Raw genomic sequence first — 9,838 nt, 5'->3', positions numbered from 1 at the left:
GTTCGAGGTGCACCGAACGTTTGATAGAGCAGTTAATGCCACAAGTCCTGTCATTGGTGATAACTATGAGAGTGTTTGTTGTAAAACAATTAGTTTCATCTAAGCAAAAACATGTATGCAATTCTATTTCATCTAATACCACTATGCTAAGTAGCCTTATGCTTGAAACATGTATGGGGTACCTGTGAAAAAGTAATCAAATCGTGTACGAAACTAGGAGTGTTGTAAACACATCTGGTTATACCGAACATGAGCAATGAAAGGTAGAAATTTGTTCAGTTAATATTTTGAGGTAGGGTTTGTACTACTGATATTTATGGGTCATAGTTTGGTTGATATATTGCATATAGTGTTATTGAACACAAACGTTAACTTGGTCGCCTATGGGATTTTATTTGACATAGTACGCCCTAATACTGTATGTTTGCGTCAGAAGGGAACCGATACATTGATATGTAACTCTATAATGAATATTTCTATGTCAGCCGTAAGACTGTTATTATTGAATATTGACCATTACCTGAAAGGATAAATCTTAGCTTCCGCCCTGGTGTTGATGAAGAAATAAGATAAAATGCTGTTAACTTCATTTTGTATTACATTCAAACCTATGCGTAACGACCAGACAGACATACCTAAACAATACTAGCTATTGACGAGCAGGTGACCGTTATACAGAGTAAGGCAAGCATGGCGGAAGCAAATAGACATTAGTGGGTGGATGGGAGTTGACTCAGATCGAGTCGCAAAGCAAAGCTTATAGGGTGTTCGGGGGTATACGCCGCCGTAAAACTTTCAAAAATTGATGTCCTGAAATGCAATTTCCTGCATTCTACAAGTAAAATTCATCTCTGCCTTAAAATTTACTACCAATAATATTTTTGGAATTATTGGAAGGGCTAAAGCCCCCAGCCCCCCTGCTCCTCCGTGCCTGTAAGGCCACAATAAAATTGATCATAGACCTATCCCCATTTGTTTTGGTTGAAAACAAGAAAGAAAAAAAAAATAAAAAAAAATAAGAGATACCTTTAAACATATAATTATGACACTCGAGGTGCGGTACATTTGGTGTCGAGAATTTTATTTTTTTAATAAAACACTCCCCACCCTCATATTAAAAACAATATTGTATGACAATCTAGCATTTATTTTATTATAGCCTAACATGTATTCATTTGTAGCTAGATACCCCTGTAGTGTCCGTTATTGAAAGATGGTGCCCTTCAGGGTCTATTGGAAACTTACTTTGTTTACCCCTTTTTCGCGGAAAATATCCGACTGTCAAAGGGTAAGACCCAAAATATATTTTCCTGGTAATATGGCTATAAACTTACAAAACAAAATACTTTTTATCGTTAACAAATCTTGTGCATTATATAACCTAACCGTGTGAATACCGGGTGTTGTGCATATAACTAATCATATCAATCGGATCTTCGCCGTTTTGTAAATTTCGTCATGGAGAAGGTATTCGGTTACACTTTATGGTAGAATAGGTTTCATGTCCAGTCGTATGGTAGGACTGAAGTATTATTTCGGTAATACAGAAATATGTAAAGAGATATCCTGTTCCAAGTTCAGACTAAACTAAAGTTTGTTTGTTTTGTTTAACGGCACCACTAGAGCACATTGATATAGTAATCATCGGGTTTCCTCTAATGACTACGAGTCAGAATTACTAAATGTTTGACATCCAATAGCCGATGATTAATTAATCAGTGTGCTCTAGTGGTGTCGTTAAACACAACACACTTCTGATGATAATGAAAGCCCTTGTGGTTTAAATGCATTAATAATTATTTTACTGTATGTGCTTTTTTTTCTTCTTTTTTTTCTTATATATATATTTTTTTCTTTTGATTTGTTTTGTTTCTCATTTTTGTTTCAGATTTTTAAAACGATTTTAAAACGATCTAAAAGAGATTTTAGAAATATATATATATATATTTTTTCATTTAAACAAAACCCAGATTGGGGCATGGACGGTTAATCAGTTTAGTTTTGACGAGAGGAACATAAAGGCATTGGACACCTTAGCTTCCAGATGTCCTAACGAAGTACAGTGCAACAGATGTCAAACATTTCTGTCAAAAGCAAAGTAAGTTATTATCCTGGACCCCGTTTCACGGAGCGATCTTAACGCTAAGGTTACTCTAAGTGCGTAAGCATGTATGTATGTATGTATGTGTGTCTGTGTGTGTGTCTGTGTGTGTGTGTGTGTGTGTGTGTGTACGTACGTATGTCCGTCTGTCTGTATGCGTGTGTATGTGTGTATGTATGTATGTATGTGGGTGGGTGGGTGTATGTATGTATGTATGTATGTATGTGGGTGTGTGTATGTATGTATGTATGTTTGCATGCATGAATGACGCAGGGGATAATTAAATCGTTTCTGGCCTAACAAATTGGGTCTTGCCGTTGCTGGGACCCGAACCTGTGGCACCGGACTACCTGCATCTTGTCACGATACGCTTTCGACTACCGAGTTATTTATGATCAGGGATGCACAAACCGGTTGTCCGCGCGCCCGGGACAACCAAAATATGTTGCGGGCAACCATTCTTTGTCAAACAGTTGCCCGACGGGCAACCAAGAAAATCATAAAACAAGTAAAATGAAAAAGAAAACTTCCCGACACTCGGACAGTCAGGGTCAATTCATAAGTATCGAAACTGATAACTTGACTGACAGGCGATATACATATCCACCCTAACGCTGCCATCCACTCAGCATCCATCGTGCATGATTTTGACGAGTCCAATGGTTTCATAATGGTGGCTATTAGCAAAGGGCACAAGACATGTGAAAGGTCACAGACTACACCAACAACTATCCAGTTCTGAGCTTAAAATTTGGCTAAGCCATTTGCTATCTTCCGATGTGAACAATCGGTTACATAATCTATCCGACACCTAACATATAATAATAATACCAAATATTAACAGGGATCTCGCGACTGGTAACGAGAAGCGGTGTCATCAAGAATTCAGCATAACAATGTTTGCTTATTTTAATAATCACAGTTATTAATTTTAACGACAACATGTATGCAAGAAAAGTCTGAACAATCTGTAGCGTGTTATTTTAACTCTGTAAAGTCTTTGAGCCAAAGTAATAAAAACGGTTTATGCGCTTCACGTTAAACCCAATGTCCACGTCGGGAACCAATCGCATAGTTCGCGAACGTTTGGAAAACGTTCGTTAGCTGTTCTCAGTGTGCATATAGGTCACGCTTGACAGTCAGCCGAGACTGTTGCACATGTCAAAAGACATCATTGCAGACATTAAAGATTCCCAGTCTGGAGCTCCACGCGGTAAGACGTGTTTGTTTCGCTGGTGCACACTGCACGTGCTTTCGTGTGCTCGACTTGGGGATCCTTCATTTTGTTGTTTTTGTCAGCGAAATGAAGTTTTCTACTGGGATGTATGCGGCCATTGGAACTGATTGAACGCTGGAACGCTTCTCGTTTCGACAGTCTGCACCACCAGGTTGGATTCTTTTTTAGCGTGATTCCTCGCCTCCACGTCATTTCTTCGTCTGACTATGTTGACTTCTTTTTTCGTGACTCGAATGACGGCCATTCTGCAGAACGCCACGGTTGTTCGCGTTTAGTCTCTACATGTCCGAGCCTGTCCTAGCAGCACTGGAAGATTGACCGCCCCACTCTAAGAAGAAATAGGAAGCGGGGTCGGCCCCTACTACTCTTTTCTAGATTTTATTTGCTTTATAGTGATACCATCTCGTATCCTCCGGAGTCGGGCCCGTCCGCACCACTATACCAACCCATGACGACTGGACTATACCCTAGTCTGATACTCTCTCTCTCGTTCAGACGGATCCGGCTTCTCAAGATCTGTATTTCAGCACAGCACTACACCTTCAACGTCTATCGACTGTCAATCTAGGGGTTTTCTTGACGGGATGCAACCCATCTCGTCCCTATAAGCTGTGCACCCAAACGGCCTTAACGAGGCCACTCACGTGGACATATCGATCGGACTTTAAACTTTTAGATCTGCGTTCAAAAGATTATGTCGAAATTACTCCTTTTTTTAATTATTATTAAATAGTCCGATCCTCTCTTCTTTCTCTTATTTAATTTTGGACCGTCCTTCTAAAATGCTCCAAATTATATAAATATTATTCGGCCGAGCAGTCAATTCTTTTTATTTTTGGCTTGTAAGTTTTTTTTGTTTTTGTTTTTTTTAAATTTATTCTATTAACTGTTTTACTAATTGCTATTTTCAAAATTCTGCCCATTTTCAACTCTACCACCCCCCCCCCCCCCCCCCCCCCCCCGCCCCCCTCTCCATCCCGAGTCAGGTCACCGATCTTATCGGATGTCGGACTCGGGATGGGCGTGTTCGAAACCCTAGTGGTATATGGGCACGTTAAACACGTTATCATCAGCAGACATTAAACAATACGATTACACGCAAGTAAATCTTCATGTAAATTTGTGAGGAAAAAACCCACCACTAAATAGTTGTTCGCATCAATGAATACTTAATTGCTGTTTCGTTTATTTCCGTTGTCTTTGTTAATTTCGCACTCGTGCATTTCGCGATCGCAGTAAAGGAACATGCAGTATGTATACAAATTGCGGTTAAACGTACACTGAATACAATTAGTTAAAAATAATCATGATATTTGTTAGATAAAATATTATATAAATTTGTTGACTGTGAGGTGACATCTCAAAAGTTAGCTAGATTTTAAAAAGACCGTAAAATTTGAATTCATTATCTTTTTAATCAAAACCGTTTGACGTAAATGGATAGTTGTCATAAGTCAGCATTCTTAGGCTACGTATTTTACAAGCTGAAATCAACAACAAGCATTTAACACGACGCGGAAATCAACAAAATGGCGCAAATTATGAAATTGTTGGGGTGTGGAATAGATGGGTTATTTTAAAATACAATTAAAAGCAGTTCAAACCAAAATAAAGATTGCTATTTTACAGAAATAATGAGCACTGTTTAAAAAAAGAAGAAGAGTACTGGCTCAGATTTTTATTAATGCCATAGGCCTTAGAATTTTGGGTGTGTTTGCAGAGGGCATTGGCTTCCAACTCTGCATGTCTCCCCTCACCCACTGAAAAATCAAAGTAATATATTAACTGCCCCTAACCCCATTGCTGTCTTTGATTTTGATCGGGGATAATTTTGTTATTCAGATGTATTCCAGTTTGTACATAATTAGCTGAAAAAGATACATTTTCATATTCATATATAAATACTCTATACAGTACTACACAAAACAGTTTTGGCTAAAACATTTTCATTATGACAAATAAAAATCCCATTTGGCAATTGTTTTGGCTACAGGTATTTTTAATCCTGGATGAGCCCTGAGTTCATCAAAGTATTATGACTGTGATAGCCCAAGCGAGATCGAACCACCTCTGTGGATACATTCAGCTGATTGGGTTGTTTCTCGTTCCAACCAGTGCACAACACTCGGACAGAGGCTGTGGTATGTGCCATCCTGTCTATGGGAAAGTGCATATAAAAGACCCCTTGCTGCATTAGGAAAAATGTAGCGGGTTTCCTCTAATGACTACGAGTCAGAATTACTAAATGTTTGACATCCAATAGCCGATGATTAATTAATCAGTGTGCTCTAGTGGGGTCGTTAAACAAAACAAACTTTATTTCAGCCTAAGCGAAGATGAGCTGTAGATAAATAATGTTAAAAAAAACTAAAAACTAAACTGATAAGTAATGTTAATAATAAAAACATTTTAAATTTCAGTTTCATTTTAAAGACAGTTCAAAATTATGTTCATAAAACGTTTTATGAAATATGTGGCAACGAAGAGATGATGTTGGGCAACCAAACTTCAGCTACTGGTTGCCCACCGGGCAACTATCACAATTTCACATTTGTGCACCCCGGAGTATGTATGTATGAATATTTATATATTGCATGCATGTCTGTGTGTGTGCGTGCGTGCGTGCGTTTATGTATGTATGTATGTCTATCTACCTGTTTGTCTTTCTATATACATTAACCACAAACGCACTCATAATCCCCGTCTGTCCATCCATCCGTCACTCCATCTATCAATAATAGCTGTCTCCATATATGTATCTGTATGTGTGTGTGTGTGTGTGTGTCTCTCTCTCTCTCTCTCTCTCTCTCTCTCTCTCTCTCTCTCTCTCTCTCTCTCTCTCTCTCTCTCTCTCTCCATGCGTACGGGTGCATCTGTGTGTGTGTGTGTCTCTCTCTCTCTCTCTCTCTCTCTCTCTCTCTCTCTCTCTCTCTCTCTCTCTCTCTCTCTCTCTCTCTCTCTCGATATGCGTACGTGTGTGTGTGTGAAACTGTAGCGTGCGTGTTTTGTTGTGTAAAATTATAGCCTAGCTGCAAATACAAATCAAGTGTTGTTTCATATTTCAAGAAAATATACAAAAGTGCACCATGGACCACAACAAATGGTCGAGATAGCGTGTTCGATATACGACTGTTTAGTTAAGCAAGGTTTGCACAATATATGGTCGATATTAGCGTGTTCGAGATTAGCGTGTTCGAGATAATACTCTTTAGTTTATCAGGGGAATACACAGTGAAAACTTGTACTTGCATAGGTACTATCACAGGTACTATGTTATAATGGAATCAGTGGCGTGGGGTGTGTGTGGGGGGGGGGGGGGTGTATCCATTTTATATTTTAAAAAATTGCATTAAATTTTATAAAATCATACCTACATAGTGTGGGTTGCCCCCCCCCCCCCCCCCCCCCCCCCCATAAAATCGTGGCTACACCGATGGATGGAATCACATACCATATATCACTGTTGTAGACCTGTAGAGGAGAGGACCAACAACCTGCCCCTGATTGTTGGAGTCTCGGTGGAGGGCCTGCTCATACTGCTCCTGGGAGTGGCGTGTCTTGTCATACACTGCAGGTGGAAGGCCAGACACAACCATTACGTCAACCGTGCGATGCAGTACAAGATGACTCCGGGTAAGTACAACTCAGACGTGTTTTACCGATGTTTTAGGGGATGCCTCTTGTCTTCCTGCTAGGATAGGAAAAGGCTTATTTTGAGTTAGCAGTCTTTTATATATGCCTTGCGATTTTAGCCAAATTGTTCATTACAAAAACTAAAATCATAACTTTGGCAATCGTCTGATATATTTAATGAAGAATGGATTGGTGAATGATCTTGAATTGATTCTCACAGCTCTACGTTCTTCGTACATTCTACACCACGCAAACAATTATACATTTATATTTTAATATAGCTGATCAATTATTGTTCATTGATCTACACCCACTCGTACATTCTCCACAACGTAAACAATGATTATGTATTTACGTTTTCAGATGGCTCATCAATTATTTGTACAGATCTGGGACCCGTTCCACGAAGCAATCTTAGCCCTAAGATTACTGTAAGCGCATAGCTACCCTATGCACTTAAGTTGATCTTAGGGCTAAGATCGCTTCGTGGAACGGGGCCCTAATCTTCTCCACTACGAAAACAATTACATATTTAAGATTGATCATGACTCGTGAATTATTCACGGGTCCATTCTCACCGTACATCCTTAACTATGTTAACTCTTATGTATTTTAAGTTTCCACATGCAATCTGTAACTTCATGTACTTGTTTTTGTATGTTTTATTTTCTCCTCGTTTTTTGCACAGATTACATCACAGCAGTGCATAACGAGTCGCCGATGGATGCATACGATGTATCACGAATGTCCAATTACGACCACATTCCAGCTGACCTTGTAGAGATGGCACCACCGCCCTGTGGACCATCTGGAAGCATTCATAGCGAGAACCATTCTGTTCGTTAACCATTATTTTAAGACTGACGCTCCTATACTTCGTGTATAATCCACAGTCATCACGAAGGAGCTACCATTCGGCAAACTTACTCAAGTAGCTCCATTCCTTTTTAAGATGGACCGTTCCAAATTATGCGCCAAATTACCGCATGAAAACTTCGCAATCTTTTAATATTTTGGACTAAGGGTCATTCAAAATTCAATAGCACCACGAATGTCCCCTGGTCAGCCTGCTGGTGCTGTCTTGCACTACCAGCGTCGGCGATTCTTCGTCCCACCCACCCCAAATCCTTTTCTGTCTTGGACGGAGGAGCCGGCCTAAGTCGACACCTGCGCCCATGACAGGCGTGCGCTACCACAGCTGGCACTGAATGTGCACCTTTAAGCCCTGTGGCCTGACCTGACCACTCAACGCGAACTTACCAACCAAACTCTCTGTACGGAAGATCGAAAATTGCCAGAACGATAGAAAATGAAGTATGTATTAGTTAGAAGCCACTTGGCCATATGCTTGCCGTCGGATACATTATAGGGCTATGAGCCATGAAGGGAAAACAAAAGTCGGATGTGTTGAATGCAATACAATGGCATGATTTGGCATCAATGTTCAGCGCTGGAATTAAGATACATAATGCTATTTTACTTTATTCCAGAGTCTCATTATCAGTTAGTATAAGTGTCGGGTACTCGGGTCCGGGTCGAGTTTGACCTTCGAGTACTCAAATCCAATATTTTGGTCTCGTGGAGGCTCTAGTACAGTGTCAGGGCCGTAGCTAGGATTTTTTTGTTTGTGGGGGGGGGGGGGGGGGGGGGGGGGGGGGGGGGGCAACTGAGTAGTTAACAGTCTAAAACTCCCTTTTTTTAAAGTTTCTATAATGCTTTCCGAATTTTTTCGGGGGGGGGGGGGAAACTGCCCCCCTCTCATGGTTAAACAGGGTCAAAGTTCGATGCAGCGTTCTGATTTGTAACCGGCCTCCGTGATGGCGCGGTTAAGCCACTGGACATAAGGCTGGTAGGTACAGGGATAGGTATAAGGCCACTACACCCTCTTCTCTCTCACTAACCACTGCCAATTAACAACTAACCCACTGCCCTGGACAGACATCCCAGATAACTGCGGTGCGCCCAGGCCAGCGTGCTTGAACCTTAATTGGATATAAGCTCGAAAATAAGTTGAAATAAATTAATTGATTTGTAGTCAGCAATGGTATATCATAACATATTCATAAAATTTGTGGACCGAGTGGTGTAAGGTAAAGATGTAGTTTGAGATGTGACGCAATCTGGAGCTCACACTATTTACGTTCACGATATTTTACGAATTGGTCCCTGGCTTCTAAATAGACAGTGGCTTTCATGTACAGGCGAACTTATTTTAAAAGCATTACTAAAAAAAGTAGTACTCAGAAAAGCATTATTATGATTATTAATGTTATCGTTATTATTATTAGTGTTGTGTTTATTACAAGTTGTCTTATAACACTAGTTATGGTCAGTATTAGCATAATATAACTTGTAAGCACTGCAGTTAAGCATAACGGCCATACTTTGGTTTGATGTTAACGATATCGGGCCGAATTTACAAAGCCTGTTTAATAGTGTAACTACATACATTTTACAATGCTTTAAGTTTAAGAAAAACAGGATTCTTAAATTCGGCCCATGATGTATTTAACTTATACATCCATGTACATATAGCTATGTGTGAACCCTTTATTTGCGTAAGTGTTAAAGGGACATTCCTGAGTTTGCGGCATCGTAAGATGTTTCCGACTAATAAAATATTTCTACGAATGAATGAATGAATGAATGAATGTTTAAACGACACCCCAGCACGAAAAATACATCGGCTATTGGGTGTCGAACTATGGTAAAAGCAAAACAAATTTGATAATCAACATCAATATAAAAATTCAACAGTTAAATTAAAACACAGTGTAAAGAACTCTGCAAAAATACAAATATCACAGATAGATAAAATTAAAATTTACAATAAAAGTGAGTATATCGAAGAAATTGTAATAAAAGTT

At 39.6% G+C, this 9,838-nt stretch overlaps 1 protein-coding gene across 1 annotated transcript in view; it reads left to right on the top strand.

The window, feature by feature from the left end:
• LOC121374573 overlaps positions 1 to 8,544 on the top strand; it is a 23,719-nt gene extending 15,175 nt beyond the window's left edge. The window contains exons 7-9 of the mRNA XM_041501678.1: positions 1,971 to 2,098; positions 6,808 to 6,971; positions 7,660 to 8,544. Of these exons, the coding sequence (XP_041357612.1) occupies positions 1,971 to 2,098; positions 6,808 to 6,971; positions 7,660 to 7,817 (450 nt within the window). The 3' untranslated portion in view covers positions 7,818 to 8,544. The remainder of the gene's footprint in view (positions 1 to 1,970; positions 2,099 to 6,807; positions 6,972 to 7,659) is intronic.
• Positions 8,545 to 9,838: the final 1,294 nt, after the last annotated feature.

The sequence above is a fragment of the Gigantopelta aegis genome, chromosome 6, assembly GCF_016097555.1.
Source record: "Gigantopelta aegis isolate Gae_Host chromosome 6, Gae_host_genome, whole genome shotgun sequence".
In the NCBI taxonomy this organism is placed as follows: domain Eukaryota; kingdom Metazoa; phylum Mollusca; class Gastropoda; order Neomphalida; family Peltospiridae; genus Gigantopelta; species Gigantopelta aegis.
The sequence above is the reverse complement of the archived record's forward strand: the minus strand, read 5'-3'. Positions and strand labels throughout refer to the sequence as shown.